The sequence below is a fragment of the Desmodus rotundus genome, chromosome 10 (assembly GCF_022682495.2).
Source record: "Desmodus rotundus isolate HL8 chromosome 10, HLdesRot8A.1, whole genome shotgun sequence".
NCBI classification, from domain to species: domain Eukaryota; kingdom Metazoa; phylum Chordata; class Mammalia; order Chiroptera; family Phyllostomidae; genus Desmodus; species Desmodus rotundus.
Window position 1 is genome coordinate 104,588,153 of NC_071396.1, and position 17,821 is coordinate 104,605,973.

Below are 17,821 nucleotides of genomic sequence, written 5' to 3' on the forward strand. Positions count from 1 at the left end.
GTCATTTAAAACTTGCTACTCCAAACGAAACGTGAGAAACAGTGTGTACCCTGTGCTTAGGAGGAGGTAGGTCGACATCCAGGAGACAAGTATGCTGAACAACCGCTCCACGAGGTCCCTGGAGCTCAGCAGGGGCAGGACGAAGGAGGAGGCTGCAAGGAAACAGACAGACAGACAGGGGAGGTCAGTCCCGAGGCACCTGGCGTTGTGAGTTTAGAAGCTCTAAACAATCTACAATCCCACATGCCCCTGATTGTTTAACAGAAGGCTATATTTGCCCTCATTATTTCTCTAAGAAATTTCCAACTTCATAGTTTTAATTAAAATTACATTTCATTGTTTTAACCAGATTTGGGCTCAGATTTTCTCAATTTATATTCAGCCTCACAAACTATAATATTAACTCCTAAATGAGTAACTTATGTTCCAATGTAAATAATAAAAAGTGTTCAGCAACTCTTCTCTTTATTAGGTATTTAGTTCAAAAACCACTCACTCCTCAGAAATTGATTTTTTCCCTGACTCCTGCCTCCTCCAAGCTTTTCCCACAGCAAAACCTCCATTGAGAGTTGTAGTGTTCTCCTTAGGAAGTCACAGACGTGCGAGTTGGAACAGCAAGAATCATAATAAACAAGGCACTCATTCCCTACAGCGTAAGAGAGCAGGCACTTCAGTGGGAGAAGGACGGGGGAGAGGAGAAGGGAATGAAAATGCACACAGCTCCCTCATCCGCTAGTTAGGATGGCCACGTGCCTGGAGTTCAGTTCTCCCGAAAAGGGAGACAGGTGACAGGGGATGGAATCCTGCTGGAACCACTTATTAATGTTTAACTTTGGGGCAAGTTTATTAACATGGAAGCAGTATTTCCATCTGTCGAGTAGAGAGAACATAAAAAGGTGGTGAGGTTTGAATGCTCTCTGAGCACAGTGCCTGAGGTACAGTCGGTGCTTGACAACCGTTAGCTGCTGTTATGGTTACTAGTCAACATCTACTAAGTTAAATGTGAAGACAATCTCCTCCCAAGTCAAGTCACTGCAAAATTTAAGACCATACAAGTTATATTCATAATACCCTTGCACAAATAGCTTCTAATGTTTTTCAGATATTCTAATGGTTCTAATGATACATATTTTAACACAAAGAAATAACATTTCTTACTAAAAACCCGTTCAAACAAGACCTCTTCGGTAAAACCATATTTTCTATCCTTGTTTTATATTTTTGTCTAAAGGACTGATGAGGTGCTAGAGGAGAAATGAGAGTCTCCATTCTGAATGACAAAAGCCAGGACCAGCTTCACAGCACAGAACTTATTTGTGGTCAGAGCATGTTAGTAAAAGTGCTCATCAGGGCTAGCTATGATAAAACAGTGCCAGCAGGAGACCTCCGGAAATATCGCTCATCTACCTATGAGTCAACGACTTCAGGCCTTGTACCGTGTGGCAGGCACCCTCTCATACCTAGATCTCCTAATCCGAGGAGGAAATAGTGTGTTTAAAATACTGTATGTGCAGCCTATAGGAGGAGACCCACTTCAGATTTGAGGACATACACAGGCTCAAAGTAAAGGATGGAAAGAGATGGTCCTTGCAAGTGAAAACCAAAGAGAACAAAAGGCAGCAAGAGTTTTATCAGATAAAATAGACTCTAAGCCAAGAACGGTAAAAAGGCACAAAGAAGGGCATCGTACAATGATAAAGGGGTCGATCAGTAAGATACAACAACCATATATACACACGCACCAAAATATACTAAGCAAATGCTAACAGATCTGAAGGGAAAAACAAACAATACAATGGTAGGAGGAGGAGACCTGAATACACCACTTTCAGCAACAGACAGATTATCCAGAGAGAAAATCCCCAAGGAAATGTCACACTTCACCACATGCCATCAGATCAAATGGACCCAACAGCCGTCTAGAGAGCACACCACCAACAGCAGCAGGACGCACACTCTTCTCAGGCGCCGGCAGCACTCACTCTCCAGGGAAGATCGTACGGCAGGCCGCAGAGCAAGTCCTGGCAAATGCAAGGTGACCGCGGAAATCACAACAAGGACCTTTACTGACGACAGTCCTTTAGTGGTATAAAGCTAGAAATCACGACATGAGGAAAGCTGGAAAATCTACAACTATGTAATAACAAGTTAAATAACACACTCCTGAAGAGTCAGTCCTGGGTCACTGAAGAAATGAAGAGAAATTTTTAAAAACTCTTGAAAGGAAAATAGAAACCCAACATTCCCAAACCTATGGGATGCCGCAGAAGCAGCTCTGAAAGGGAAATTTATAGTGATAAATGCATATATTACGATAATAGAAAGATCTCAAATAAACAACCTAATTCTGTGTATCTCTTGTGTTACAACAATAAACAGGACCCTAAGAGACAACTGAACAATTACATGCCACCATACTGGATAACCTAAACTAAATGGGTACATTCCTGGAGACATACGACCCACCAAGCCTGAATCAGTAAGAAATTTAAAAGTCTGCACACAGTAATAATGAGGAGATTGAATCAGAAATCGAAAACCTCCCAACACAGAACAGCCCAGCACCATTTGGCTCCATTGGCTCCACTGGTGAATTCTACCGAACATTTAAAAAATAATTAATGTCACCCTGGCTGACACGGCTAAATGGATTGAGCAATATCCTGCAAATGGAAAAGTCACAGGTTCGATTTCTGGTCAGGGCACATGCCTGATTTGTAGGCCAGGTCCCTAGTTGGGGGCGTGTTCTCTCTCACAGTGCTATTTCTCTCCCTCTCTTTCTCCCTTCTTTCCCCTCTCTCTAAAAAATAAATAAAAGAATCCTTAAAAGAAATAAAAAATAATTAATGCCAATCCTTCTCAAACTCTTCCAGGAAAAACTGAAGAGTAGAGAACAATTCCAAAATGATTCTAGGAGGTCCGCATCACCCTGATACCAAAGCCAGAGGCCACTACAAGAAAGAAACTATAGAACAATATCCCCAGTGAAGACAGATGTATACATACTCAGCAACATATTAGCAAACCAAATTTAACTGCACATGAAAAGGATCATACCCCATAGTAGGGTAGATACAAAGTAAGGCTTATAAGGTACAGCTTCTTAATGCCAGAAGATAAAAAAGTGCTTTAAAAAATTGGGGGTCCTATTTACAAGCTAGCCTCAAAAGGCTCTCTCTGGCAAAGTCTGGGACAATTAGAACACCAAAATATCAACAGTGATGAATTATAAATCTTTGAAAAAATAAGAGCTCATGAGTCCACCATCATAAACAGATAAGTGAATGAATGAATGAATGAATGAATGAAGAAAGGAGGACTCTTAGAGCAGAATGCCGAGTCTTTCTGTAAATGCAGTGGGAATATCACAGCTAGAACATCATTTCGTAGCCTTCGCGACAGAGATGGGATCAGGAAACTTTTACGAGTGAACGCTAAGTAGGGAGACATTTCAGTGACAGAGATATATGATGGTCTTAAGAGTGTCTCTCAGAAATGGCTTACTATTTACATGGGAGGGGGAAAATAAAATATACTGTTCTCTGTTTTGGAAACTCTTAGATTTTTATCAGATGCTAATAAACGTACAGACTTATGATCGGGTCATAAATACTTTAACCAGTAACTCTTATAAATACATGAATATTCATAAAAGTTCTAATTTTCTTGGTCAAGTGCCAGCAAGAGATAGAAATAATAGCTGGTTATTATTTTCCTGAAACAAAACTATGTCTTTCAATAATAATAATAATAATAACATAGATGTCAATGGGTCATTTTAAACTAGGACTTGAGGCAAAGTTAGCTCACATGGTTCGCCGGCCCGCTCACCTAAAATCACCCAGCTAACGACCTGGTTGACGAGGGGAAGCCCTTGTTTCCTCAGCAGGCTGCCGTGGGTGCTGTACACAACGTACATGGCCAGCACTGTGCTCAGCATCTGCAGACACACACAACCGTGTAAGAAAGAAAGGCGGTGGCGAGGGACTGACTTATACAAGAACACTGCTAAAAGTGCTTGGACAACCGCAACCTGGCAAAACTGCTATTGCCGTGGGACCAGCTCACCTTCTTGTGGCCAAGGCTGAGCGTCAGGACTCACGTACTAGGCAAAGGTCATCCTCTACAAGCATAAAATGCGGCGTTCTACACTTTCAAGGGTGTTCTGGCATACATTACCACACGGTTTCTAGCTGGAAATACTCATCATTAACCTTGATATTTTCCCAAGTCATGGAAATCCAGGGGGTACAGCGTATACAGTTCAGTGTATGGGGTGCATGTCTTCCACCTCTGGCCCTCACCACGCATAAACCATATGCATTTATTCATTCAACACGTACTTGTGGCCTGAGTATTCCCTTGGCGCTGGGAATACGGAGAGGACAATATTCTTCAGGGGCTACTCATAAACTAGTCGGTAAACCACCGCTTACCGGCCTGGGCCCTGCTTTCCGAAACACTGTCTGACTGGATCGCAGTCGCTCCTGCTCCTCTCCGTGTTGCCTGTAGCTCCCTTTGCACTGCAGTCATACAGTCTCTACAGCAGTCTCTAAATGGCCCCAAAGCCTAAAATATTCACAATCTGATCTGTCGGGAAGTGTCTGCTGACCCCTGAGCTGGTGGATTAATTGCCATTTTAAGAAATAAGCTACGTTATGGCTGTGGACAAAGTAAACTTCTTAGAGATCAAATGAGCAACCTCACCACCGAATCCTAGAGCTATATTTAACTTACTCTTACCGTTTTTGTGAATTCAGAAAGAAAAAATGCTATCAATAAAGCTACAACACAATCCTAAGAACTTTCGATTGTAAGACGCATTTTCATTTCAGATATGTGAAAATGTAAAAAGATAACCTTGGAATCAATGAAAAATATAATACACAGCACAGGAACTGACACAAATTAAGGAAGCCAATGTAAAAAGGAATTTTGTAACAGAGTAACCTCATACTGAGGGGTATTTCTAACAAAGCCCAGGAGGATTTTCACATGATACTCTCTGCTCCTACGGAGTGGCCTTCAGAAGCGTTCACTGTCGAAGTACAGTGAACATTGTTACAGGCGGGCTCTGTCACGGCTGCTGTGGGCTTCAGTGAAAGGCCGGCCACGTGCCATTTCACAGGAAAGACACACTCCGTTGGCTTGATAGGATCCTTGATAAAATATTCCTTCTCCTGTTTTATGTTCTAAGTGAAATCTTAAACAGAAAACTCTCTTCTTAGCTAGTAGGTACGGGGTAGCTTACACATGATGGCATGTGAAGAACAATGTAACTCAGCACAACCACAACAGGCATTTTGGCGTGGCATTAGTGGAAGACAGTGCTGACAGCCTGTAACTAACCTGCAATAGACGTAACAGCAGCTTGTCCTTTACAAAACCGTCTTTTCTTTTTACGAGAGATGTTCCAACAAACAGGGACAGCAGAAGCAGCAGCAGGCCGGCACCCATCCTGTTTGCAAACACGATTCATCATTTCAGCTTTTCTTCAGATGTTTACTGAACACACAGCCTCCGAAAACATTCTGCTCTAATGGAGAAGCTCTCAGGTCATTTGGTTAAATCAAGATGAGGTAGTAAAATGGATACACAGGTATAATAGGAATAAAAATCTTAGGACAAAGATACTGTAGGGGTAGTGTTATTTGTAACTCCTTATACCTTTTAGATATTTTTACTTTATTTCTAGAATTTGATTTTTAAAACTTTTGTGCATACCAACTACCACATTTATTATCCTGACTTGGACAAATTTATAGAAGACAATATATACGATAGCTAAGCAGTATTTAAAACATACATATAAGGGCTCATACAAAACTATGAGCCCTTATACAAAAAGGATCTGCATTTTTAATTCATGGTACTTCTAGCAGGACAGACTGCTCCTATCAATCATTAACCTTGTTGCTTTCCTCAGCTGTCCCCGGCTAAGGTCACAGAGGCGGTTTGCAGAGGAGGCATCAGGATAGTAGTAAAATGACAGATCACACATTGTCAGGAGCACCAGGTACAGTATGGTTCCTGGAGTTGAGGGAAATAAATATCAAGGAAATAGGGCACTAATGCTGAGCTCTATTTCTCACCTTCTAAAAACCTGAGTGACACAGGACAACCAAAATTATGTTGAAGACAGAAGCTGGAGCCCAACAGTGTAACAGAACTGAGAGAAAATGAGCAAAAAGGCCATGCTCAGGGGAATGCGGAGCAGGAATTCCCAGGAAAGTGGTTCTTTATTTTTGGTTTTGCTTTCATTTTTCCAACACTCTCTTTGAGAATCATAAGGGAAAAAAAAGGAGTAATACGTTCAACGTGAATTACCATTAAAACTTAGGAAAAACAGCCATGTATAATCAAGATTGATTGTTTGCTTTTCCTTTCCTTTAAAAAAATAATTTGATATTTTAATGCACTGGCAAATATGTTTTTACTGTAGACAACTGGAGTAATAGGGATGTTACAGCTATGTTGTATACATTTTTGCTTTTTCCTTTCATTTTAACCTAAAATGTTTGCATACCTATCCTAGCATTGTAATTTTCTAAAGAAATGAGTTGATGTGAGAAATCAAGTGGAGAGTAGAAATCTTTCCATGAACCAGGAGTGGAAATAAAGAGGCTGCAAATACAACTATGAGGAAACCAACACAACCTCAGTCAAAGGGATGTAAATGAAGAAGTGTAGAGGGAAAACACCATGATCTTTAAAAATACAAAGTCAGGTTTATGACAGCTGCAAGATGTTTTTACTTTGTAACACTAATAAAATAAGTCTTAGATAGTATGGTCTTAGAACACAATACAATTATTTTGGACTTGGCTAATAAATTGACTTCCTAGAATAATTCCTGATCTATTCCAGATTGGTACACAAATCTCATTGTCACAGAAATGAGATTACTGTGTTAATTCACACATACTTTAAAATTAACACGGTACTTAAAAATATCATTTAATCTTCCTTCAATTAAAAAAGACATTACCTAATCTATTAAAGATTATGTTAAAATGCTAAAAATATTGCTTATGCAGAGTTCTAAAGAAAGTAACAAAGGTGATTATATAATTAGAGAACGAGAGGAAATGTTACACGAAATAATGACCATTTAGCTTGCCAAAAACACGCACATACACACACAGCCAGTAGATTACTTGATAATAATTTAAAAGGAAAGTTTAAAGAAAAGGTAGCCAATTACTTCACAGATTTTTTGGATCTGTTGAGAAGACATAAATATACCAGCCTCATGGAGCATTCAGGGAAGGTGTACGGGGTCTGCTAACAGTTACCGTATTAAATGAGGGAAAGCTGTGAAGGTATCAGGGCTTCCTCTTGGAGATCTTAACCTTCAGGTTAGAGGAGGCATCTCACTTCCCTAGGACTTAAAGTGTGGACCCACTCAAAGGCAAAGACAGGGACTACACCAAAGGCTTTTCAACCTTTTTGTTGAGGCAACAGAACATCTTTTCATATGAAAGCTTTTCCAGATTCCCCAGCATACAAAGGATAGGGAAGCTTCTGCACTTCTGGGGGATGAGCTGGGGTGGGGCTGGAGGTGGCAGTTTAAGTTGTCACTGTGTGGCACAGTGTCCTGCTGGTGAAGGCCCAGAAGCAGCTCCGGGGACTTTGGTGCCTCTCGGAGTCTGGGGCAGAGTTATGACTAATGGTTTGATATTAATATTTTAACTTCCAGTTTGTTCATATGATTTTAAACTCATGGTCAAGATTAGGTTCATAGTTCACAGTGTTGATTGAGAAGAACAATAGCACTGAAAAGAAAAGAAGTTAAAATACAGTTCATACACGAGAAAGATGTCTGGCTTTCGTCCTACAACAGGCATCAGTGGGAACACTGCCAGGAGCAGACAGAAGAAGACCCAACTCAGCGAGATGCTCTGAAATTAAAAAAAAGTTACCTTCAGACAAATATGGTAGAGAAAACCGTCTTCCGTGTTTCACAGACTACATGGCTGTGAACCAAAAAGGAAAACGCAAAGGCTTGTATCTGTTTACTTTAACAAGTAATGGAGTTACACTATCTGTGAAGGATCAGGGAGGTCGCAGGGAGTTTATTAGGTATGAGTATTATTTAATTCTCACAAACCTGGGAGAGAGGTTCTATTATTCACAGTTTCCGATGAGGAAAGTGAGCTCAGAGATTTCCAGAATAGGAAGTATCAGCCTATGATCAGTAACAGCCTGCAACAGCCTGCAACAGCCTGCATTTTACCCTGGGCCTGAGATTTCACAGCAATTGCTCCTTCAATTCATGGTGTGCCGTATACTGATTATATCTATAAGCAGTCTGGCCCACAATCATAAACAAGTGACTGAGCTCATGGGGAAAATTAGCAAAAATGCTTTTGTAATTAGATTAAAAAAATTATCAACAGTCCCACTGAGGAATTTTACAAGTTTTCAGGGTGGGAAGAAGGTATTTCTCTCTTCTTGCTACCTCCTTCAAAAAGTATCAAAATGGAAACGTGAGTGTATTCCTTATAGAAGCACATTGTAATTCGCTATCTAGTTGAAAGAAAGAAATCAGGAGTAATTATATTTAAAAGTAATTTATCATGACTACACACTTCTCCAGAAAAAAAACGAGGTGGCTCAGGACCAGGAGCAAGGAGGCGCCTCCACTCGGAGTTCCGGGCGAGGCCCTCCAGGCACGCGGCTGCTCTGGGCCTTCCCCGGCTGGTCTACCACTCAGATACTCGAGGCTAAAGCGATGTGGCGAGAGCTTCAGAGACGACGCAGCAGCTCTGCTTCCTGAACGTTTCACCCGCCAAGTGACAGGCTCCTTCTGAGACGAGAGTCTATGTGCCCCACCGAGACCTGAGGGCCCTCAGCCCTCCTGTCCACAGGACCAGACTCTCTGTAAGGGCACATTCCACCCTTTTCTCTGAAAATGAGCACTTCCCCGATGTAAAGACAAATCAAAACAAAGTAGCAACTAATGTGTCCAAGATCAAAATGAGTACTTATACCTTTGCTTGAGTCCACAGCTGAGTGACAAATGGCCAACCCGCAAATACAAGAAGTCCAATGGTAAGCATGTAGCGGTAGAAAAAACTGAGAACCTAGCATTGCATTCGAAAGGAGAAATAAAAGGTGAGGTCATTTCAGAGGAGTTACGTATCTGTGGAAGACATATGAATATGTTGCGATGTGGTAAATTACTTACTAGCACTTCAATTCCCAGGGTACAGGCTAACAGGTATCCGACCAAGTGACTCTGGGGCAAAGTCAACAGTGACGCAACAAAGTCTTGAACAACGTGGTATCTGTTTAGCAAGATTATTTACAAAAAAGATTATTTATACTCTACATTGAATTTAAAAAGCAGGCCATATATAGTAAAAAATAAAAACTTTGTGCAAAACTATAAAATCTGGAAATTTTCAATTAACACATTACTTTACAATGAAGGGACTCTAATAGATTTGTTTTAATGGCTTTACTGACCTAAATCGTTTTATGAAACCTAGAAGTATTTTAGGAAAAAATGTAATTTCTGATAATAACCACAAAAGTTTTTTTGTTTTCTAAATTATTAATGACAATAAATGAGTCTTGTTTGATCTTAGTTTAACCTTACCTATGTTTATATAATTACAGATAGAATATCAGAAATAAAATACAATGAAACCAAATGAATAAAAACTGAGAAACAATTTTTAATTCACCAAGGTTAATCTTTTACTGAAATCTCAACTGTCTTAACGAAATAAAGTAGGTTTTCCTTATCTGGGTAGAGTAAATCCCCCCTCTCCTTTTTTTTTAAAGAGAGGGAGAGAAACATCGATATGCAAGAGAAACATCCATCAGTTCCCTCCTGCACACCCCCAACCAGGGACCGGGCTGCAACCCAGGCACGTGCCCTGACCAGGAATCGAACCAGCAACGTTTTGGCTCACAGGCCAGTGCTCAATCCACAGAACTACACCAGCCAGGGCTGGGGAGAATAAATCTTAACTGCACTTTTTTACAGAGCTAAATAACCTTTTCCAAACCCAATTTAAGATGTCACTAATTACATAGTAATTATAATTAAATATGAATTCGTAACAATTTAAAATGTATTACATACTTGAGTACATTTTATATTTCATTACTGGAAAATTTTTTAGCATTTGTAGTACATTATTAAGTAGGTAATTATAAAATGTCAGTATCGTTTGATTTATGACCTTTTCCTGTTTTGAAACAATGGCTATATAATATCAAAACTATTAAGGTGCCAAGTAGAACACAAAGCTCACACCAGGCAAAAGAAGGCTCCTTTTGTTCGTAAGAGTGAATAAGCACAGAGAACAAGAGATGATTTTGTAAAATCAGGTAAAAGATTGTTTTAGTGTAATTTACATCGTTTTAAAATTTTTAGAATAAAAGGTTTTATCCTTGCAGAACCACTCGGGGTTCTGTAGTAGAACAGAATTTTCTGAGGATAAAACCTTTCATTCTGACAATCTTAAACCACAGAAAATGACAGTAGAAAAAAATATCTGATTTAAATATGTATGCCCAGCAGCCCCAATCCGTTCAGATGAAGATGTTCTACCAGTATGTTCTTTTGCCAGTGCCACCTTGCCTTATCTTTTAAAATGTTGATACCTTAAACTCCTTAATTTTTATTTTTGATATATCTGATATTTTAATATTTTGAACACTAAGTGTCTGTAAAGGATGGAAGAGGCGGCAAAGGCTGGAGCCAACAGAAGTGAGAGCGAGACTGCACACTGCCGGTGTGAGGACAGACACGCCGGCTGCCCCCAGAGACACCCTGGTGCTGGGCTCCCGTTTCCGGTCGGCGTGCGGGGGCTGGCTCGCTCCGAGGATGCTTGGATGCCCAAGACCAAGTTTAAATTCCAGATCGCTATACAAATACGGAAATCATCACGATCTACGGCTCGACTCCTGCTGCCGGCGAACGCGAAGCGGCCTAACTGCAGCGGTAAGAACCCCCTGAAGCACGACTCTTGAGGAGGCACTTGAAGGTGGAACCGCAGCTCCGGTGAAAAGCACACACTGAGCATGTGCGCGCACAGAGACCTGATCTAATGCAAACTTTCCTTTACCCAGGTTTACATGACAGCTAGGAAAGGAGGGGCGAAACGTACGGGGAAAAGTGCAAATTTCTTTGGGAAACATGAATGGACACTAGAAACGGAGGTAACAAGTTCAAAACGTGAGCTACTCCTGGCATAGTCCAACAGACATTAATGATTTTATTTTTACTCCAGATTTTCCTTATGAAAGATACAGAGAAGGAAACAAGGTAAATGCTTCCCTAAGGAAATAAAGATGAAGTCAAAAAAAGAAAGGTAATACAAAAAGGATACTTATACGCAAGGTTTATGCTGCCACAAATGAAGTGGAAGGGTTTGGAAGTTTGAGGGTATCACAAAAACTATTGATGACTCACCCTACAGAAATCTAATGCATTTTAAATACAGACTTATCTGACAGTAAAGTGAAAACCAGGACAGCAAGACGTGTTACTCACTCTCGCACAACCGCATACCACACAGGCACCGGCAGCAGACAGTACACGTAGTAAGTCCACGGGCAGGCTTGAATCAGCAGGAACAGTGTCATTAAAATGCCAGCAGCCACAAAACCACAGGGCAGGAGACAGCCGGGTTTCTGGAAATCAAACCAAAACATCGAAACACTTCCAAACTCATGCTAATTGATAGGTTTCGAAGTGATTTTATAAAGTGAAGAAAACGTGTTTCTTTCCATGGTTCTACAACCAGAGGATTAATCTAACAAGTGGGTTTGAAACAATCTGTCACTGGAGAGGCACAGCACGGAAGAGAACGCTGGGCGGCATGGGATCGTTTGCGGCAGGCAAGTCTTGATTCGAGAGCGACTATGTTCCTGATGTTGGCTTGCAAGTAAGTTGCTCGGAACTCAGAACACATTTCTCCCGAGTAATAATTTAATAAATGTTGATTGAGTTCTGTGACTAGCTCACAAAAGCCCATTTAATCCACAATAAGCTGTGGGAACTAATCTTCACTTGGAACAATGCTCCTGTGTATTCAAACCCCAACTTGACATGCTGCCCACGCTTCTCTCCCCTTGCTCACCCATAGTAGGGACATTCAGTCACTTCTCCCTCCCAAACACCTGCCGAACAAGGAGGTCCTCAGTGTAAGTCACCAGTGATGGCCCGTGGGTGCTGCCCCTCGCTCACTGTGTGATGAGTGTGAGCCAAGTACAAAACTCTTCTGAGACTTAATTTCACCCCACTTATAAAATGGGAACAATAACTCCATATGTACTTGTCAAGGTAGGTAGTGCTCAAATAAGATTATGTAAAGAGCTTAACCAAATACCTGGAATATTACTACTGCTTACTACATAATGGGCGCTATTGTTCCCTTCATTTTCACTCTCTCCTCCTCTATTTCTTCACGTCTGTCCCCGCCGTCACTACAGAAACCTCTCAGTAAATAGCACCAGAAATGGAGATGGGGAGCCGGCACTGGGGGTCCCGCAGCAGGGGGGTGGGAGAAGGAGGGGCAACTCTCAGACAGGTATAGACAGGCAGGGTCGCTAAAGCTGGAGCTGGCTGAGGCAGGTACTCCTTAAGAGTCGGGACCTGTTTCACATTGTTTGGAAATAGTGAAATAACAAGAGAAGTTTAAAAGAGTATCTAAAAAAACACTTAAGGGACTTTTCTAGAATCAGTACAATGTGATATTATCTCAGCCTTTGCTACATCGTATACAGTAACAGACATTACAAATGACATCTATATTTAGGAAGCTAGATCACACAGAATTTGGTTCAGCTGAAGTAAAAAGTGAAAGGATTTTAAATAAGAGGAGTAGGGACATTTTCTACTTCGTCGTGAATTGACAGAGCATGCTGTGTACATTGTAATTACTCCTTCAACCAACAAACATTTCTTCAGTCGCACCCTCCACTAGCCTTCACGGGGTTTAAATCGTACAGGTACAGACTGATCGTGGGACTTGGCGTAAGGGGTTAATATTTTAGGGTTTTACTGGGTGATAAGAAAACAAGGGAGAGACATGTAGCAAGTAAGGATAGTTAGTTCTGACGCAAAAGACACCGGAAGTGGCAAAAGCGAAGGACAGGAGTACATAGAAATTAAACGCAGAGTTCAGTCAAGGGGAGCGGTGGCAACTTCTGTTCAGAGAGGAGAGTGTCTGTGGCCGACCTGCCTGTAATAGTGATAAATGAGGTACCACCTGTGGAACCCGGGGGACACTGTCATGTGGAAGTGACATGAACTTTGGAGTCAGACCTGCACCTAATTCCAGTGCTGCCATTCTACTTGCTGGGCAACGTGACTAAGCCATTTAGCTCGTCGAAAGCTGGTTCGCCATCTGGCCCTGGAGGGTACTCTGTTGCAAGCTCCCCAGTAGGCAGCCTGCTCCACTGCAGCCAGAGCGGGGGCTGCAGCTCCTGCAGGAAGCCAGGCTTCCCCACTCCCCACTGGCCCGCACTGCCCTCTCTGCACATCCTCTTCCTCTTCTCCACTGGGCTGCCCTACTCACCCCTGGAGATTTCGCTCGGGCAGAGATCTCTACGAAGCCTCCCGACACTCACCCTCAAGCATCCCGCCAATGTGCAGGGCTGCCACCTAACTGCACTCGGTGCCGCCCTCGGAAATTCTGCAGCCTGCGGCACTTCAGCCTTCCCTGGGAGCTGTTCGGAGGCTGTCCCGCCACTAGGTGACCAAGTCGCTGAAGAGGAGCCAGGGAGTTGTTTGCAAACAGAAGCACGGGGTTCAAAGTACTTTAGTGACCTCGACTGTCATGGTCAGTTCTATGTAGGCCACAGTCTCCAGTTACTCAGCCCCATCGAGGTGCTGCCGAAAAGGAATCTTGTAGACGTGATTGAAGTCTACAGTCGGTTGACCTTAAGTAGGGGAGATTATCCTAGCCGATCCAGGGGGCCTGATCCGACAGGTTGCAGGGGTTAAGAGCAGCAATGGAGGCTTCTGCACCTGCTGAGGCAGCTCTTGCCTCCAAGTGCCAGTCTGCCCTTCCCCACGGCCTGCCTTCCAGGCTGCATGTGCCCAACTCACCCCGCCGCCCAGTCACGTAAGCCCCTTTCTTACCCTGCACGTCTTCACATATGGCCCCGCTGGCTCTGTTTCTCTGGTTCAAACTTAACTGACGCACCAACTCTTCACTAAATAAAGTTCCACAGTCCAGCACTTGAAGCCTTTGACTACTCCAGCCTCATCTGCACTGTCGGTATTAGCCCCTGAACAAAGGGAGCGAGTCTACCCAAACTGGACTATTTATTTTAAAGGCAGCATGGCGTCAAAAGAGCATGAATTTAAAAAACATTAGTTCTGCCATTAAACACTGGCATATCCCTGGAGGAAACACATCTCTCCGTGAGCCTGAATCCCCCACGATAATAAAATCCACATGATGAGAACCGTCACCACTGAATTTCGAGTAGTGTTAAGCTTAACATGCGTAAAGCACCCAGGACAGCCCTGGAACAGTGGGGCTCCAAAAATATTACCATTACCCAGCTTAGCCTCTATGTATACCTTTAATTTGCTGTTTAAAAAATCCTCACCTGAGGACACGCTTATTGATTTTGAGGTGGGGAGGGGAAGGGAGATAAATATCAGTTGCCTCTTGGGTGCTCCCTGACCAGGACCGGACCTGCAACCTAGGCATGTGCCCTGACCGAACTGACCCCGCCAGGGCCGCTTGATTTGCCTTAACGCTCATCCTTTCCCTGCAGTCGGACTGTCAAGCCCCGACCAAGAATCACGTTTTCCTGGTGTCATCGCCCCGGCTAGAGTGAGCTCCCCTTTACTTAGACGGGGACGGTCTGTGCGTCACACTCAGACACTTCACACACACCCGCGTTGTGAAACGTTAAAGGTAGTGCAGTGGCCTGTGTCTGGCAAGGTGGTTACGTGTGTGCATGTGTTACCTACTTCATTTAATTCTGAGCTCTTGAGGGCAGAATCTGAATTTTGTACTTCTTTGCACAGCCTATGCAGCAACTGGCATTGTTCTGTACATTCAATTAAATGATTGCTGCATTATCAGCTGCACGAATACAGAACCAGCAGTTATGAAACCTGCTGACATGTCAGTCCAAGGACATGTCGTCTCTCAGTGACCTGAATGTCAAGGTAAACATGAAAAGTGTGTGCATGAGACTGCTCTAGGTTCAGACCTCGATTCCTCCCCATCCTAGCTGGGTGTCCTTTGGAAGTTACTTACACGGCTTCAGTTTCCTCTTTTACATGGAATTACAATGCCTACTTCTAGCACCATGGTGAGTTTAAAGGGGCAAAATAAATTTCGCGGACCCAGCAGAACGCCTAGATATATTCATTACCAAAACATGGCTGTTTCTGTCCCCTTTCCTACCATATAAGAAAAGATTCCTACTCTAGCCAATTTGATACACATTCAGATAATGAATGCATTGAGGAAATTATTTAAGATGCATTAAAGCAGTGTAAGAAACTGGAATGAAACTACTGCTCTTCCTTCCATTGCAGAAAAATGTAATATAAAGTTGGAAGAAGTTACCACTGGAAACTGTAGTCTGTTATTATCACTAATACTCCATCTGGATATATTACTTTGTGGAAAAGATGCAGTAACAATCATTAGCGAATGAAAAGAAGAAGGAAGTGGCATATTCTTCCTGATAAACAACAATTAGCAATACATTTTAAAACAGTAAAGTGTTTTAATGCAGTAAAATCATAAATGCAGTGTTACATTTTCTCAGTTCACACGAAGTATTATTAAAAAGTTTTTTGGTATTGAAATTATAGTAAACTAAGGATTAATTCTTAAAATGAGGATAAATCGAAAGTTCTAGCTGAAAGTTCAAAAAGCTGACAGAAGGTAAAAAGAGTTCCAGGAACAAATGTAATTAAGAAGGGGGCATTTTGAATAAGTGATTTTATTGCTTTCTAGTTTCTAAACTTTTAATATCACATCAAACTAAATATATTGCTTTGAAGAGTTTTCTGACCACCAGTATTAGAGAGATATGGAATAATTATGACATACTAAATAATTATAAAAGAGAAAATTAACAGTTAATGCCATAGGAGAATTTAAATTATACAGCTATCTTTATAGCCCTCGTAAGTTAGAGAGCCGTTGTTATTAATATACCCTCTTCCCAACTGAAGAAATAGATGACCGAGGGAAAAAGGACGTAGTATAACGAAAGCAAACGGAAGCTAAGAGTTAGCTTAGCACAAGGCACCCATTGTACGAACCCACTACAGTCAGGTTGATCGATTTCTTCCCTCGGTCTCAGTGATTTCACACCACCGCCTGAACCGTCACGACACTTTGTAAACATACCTTAACAGGCGTGCCGACGCCTCCGGTGAGGCCAGAATGAGACTTGATGGCCAACAGAGAAGCGTAAGACGCCCATCCCACAAAGCCAAGCAGCACACTGGTGCCCAGGAAGAGTCTGTCGTATGTGTGATAGTAAGACAGTCCTTTCAGTGCGAGGTCAATCAGCTCCCTGCACAGGAGGACCTAAGGAGAATAAAAATAACTTGCCATGTGGAATGAATAAGAAACCTAAGACTCAAAGGAAGAAGAGTTATTAAAATTGACTGTGGATAATGGGTCAAAAATAGATTTTAATTGGTTGAGGATCTTCCTGAAAAGTATAAGAAAAATTTATGAATAGAATGAATTTTTAAATCTTGATAAGAGAGGGCATCTTAAATACAAACTATGAGATGTGTAGTAATTCAAAATGATTCATTTTGTGGAAATTATCTTCAGGTCACATTAAAAAAAGAGTAACGGCTCTCTAATATAGGTCCCAAATAATGGAGATGCCCGTGTGTACATAATTTTTGACTTTCTCAGATTACCTGAATCGGTTATAAAACATTATTAAAATAGCTTAATATTTCAGAGGAGAAAAGCTGATCATTTTAAAACCATGACAAAAATCGGTATTAGAAATGCATGGTATCACTTAGGCAATTTTAGAAACTGAAAATAGAATTCTTTCCTACTTTAAAATTATATGACCGCTTAACGAAGAGAAAATAAGTGAAAGGGGTGGTGGGGCAGGAGGTGGGAAAACGTCAAGCTTCTTCGTGAGTCAGCAGACTTGGGACGGTGTGTTGGTGACTCCAAATGTACAAAGAGATCGCATTCTGAGATACTATGCGTAAGCAGGGGGACAGAAACTTGGATTATACCTTTTCATGACAGGAAACAGCAACTGTTCATTTCTGATGCTAACCCCAAAAAGGTCTGCCCACAATACCGTCTGAGGTAGGAGAAGCATGCCCACGGCCAAGGCAGCTGCTTAGGGAAGGGGCAGGGAAGGCGCCCCTTCCGTGAGGTTTGGGAAAGCTCCTGGGCTGGCCCACCTTGCCTCTCACCACACCCAAAACCGTGATCGGCTATCTGTACACCCGAGGCCTGCACACTTACAGCTTCATCAAACCTTCTCTGTTTTATACAAGATCTTGCTTTTCTTAAAATGTCAAACTGTTTGGAATCAGAAAGCAACCTACAAAAGAAAAAATAAAGGTTCGGTTTAAAATGTTTCCTCATTTCAATTATATTTTTTTCTTAATTGAAAATGAAAGGATGGTGAAAATTGAGAAGATAAAAAAACAAAGGAAAAAAAAGAAAGACATTAACCTTGAGCTACACTGTATTTATTGCTGGTTATCAGAACTCTTCCAAGAAACAGCTTAGAGTTAAATCTGGTTTTCCTGACTCCAAGACTGGGCTGCCCCACCACACGTAGGACGGTCAGATGATACATCATTTCGGAGAAGAGTAACACT

General features: G+C 41.8%; 1 protein-coding gene across 5 annotated transcripts in view; it reads right to left on the reverse strand.

Moving 5' to 3' along the window:
- PIGN (phosphatidylinositol glycan anchor biosynthesis class N) overlaps positions 1–17,821 on the reverse strand; it is a 76,634-nt gene that overhangs the window by 27,234 nt on the left and 31,579 nt on the right. For all 5 annotated transcript variants that reach the window (XM_024580356.4, XM_053912842.2, XM_045187871.3 and 2 more), the window contains 9 exons: positions 17,460–17,538; positions 16,356–16,538; positions 11,513–11,652; positions 9,191–9,290; positions 8,994–9,086; positions 7,810–7,901; positions 5,350–5,458; positions 3,832–3,940; positions 50–152 (listed from right to left, as the gene is read on the reverse strand). In XM_024580356.4, coding sequence (XP_024436124.2) covers positions 50–152; positions 3,832–3,940; positions 5,350–5,458; positions 7,810–7,901; positions 8,994–9,086; positions 9,191–9,290; positions 11,513–11,652; positions 16,356–16,538; positions 17,460–17,538 — 1,008 coding nt within the window. The remainder of the gene's footprint in view (positions 1–49; positions 153–3,831; positions 3,941–5,349; positions 5,459–7,809; positions 7,902–8,993; positions 9,087–9,190; positions 9,291–11,512; positions 11,653–16,355; positions 16,539–17,459; positions 17,539–17,821) is intronic.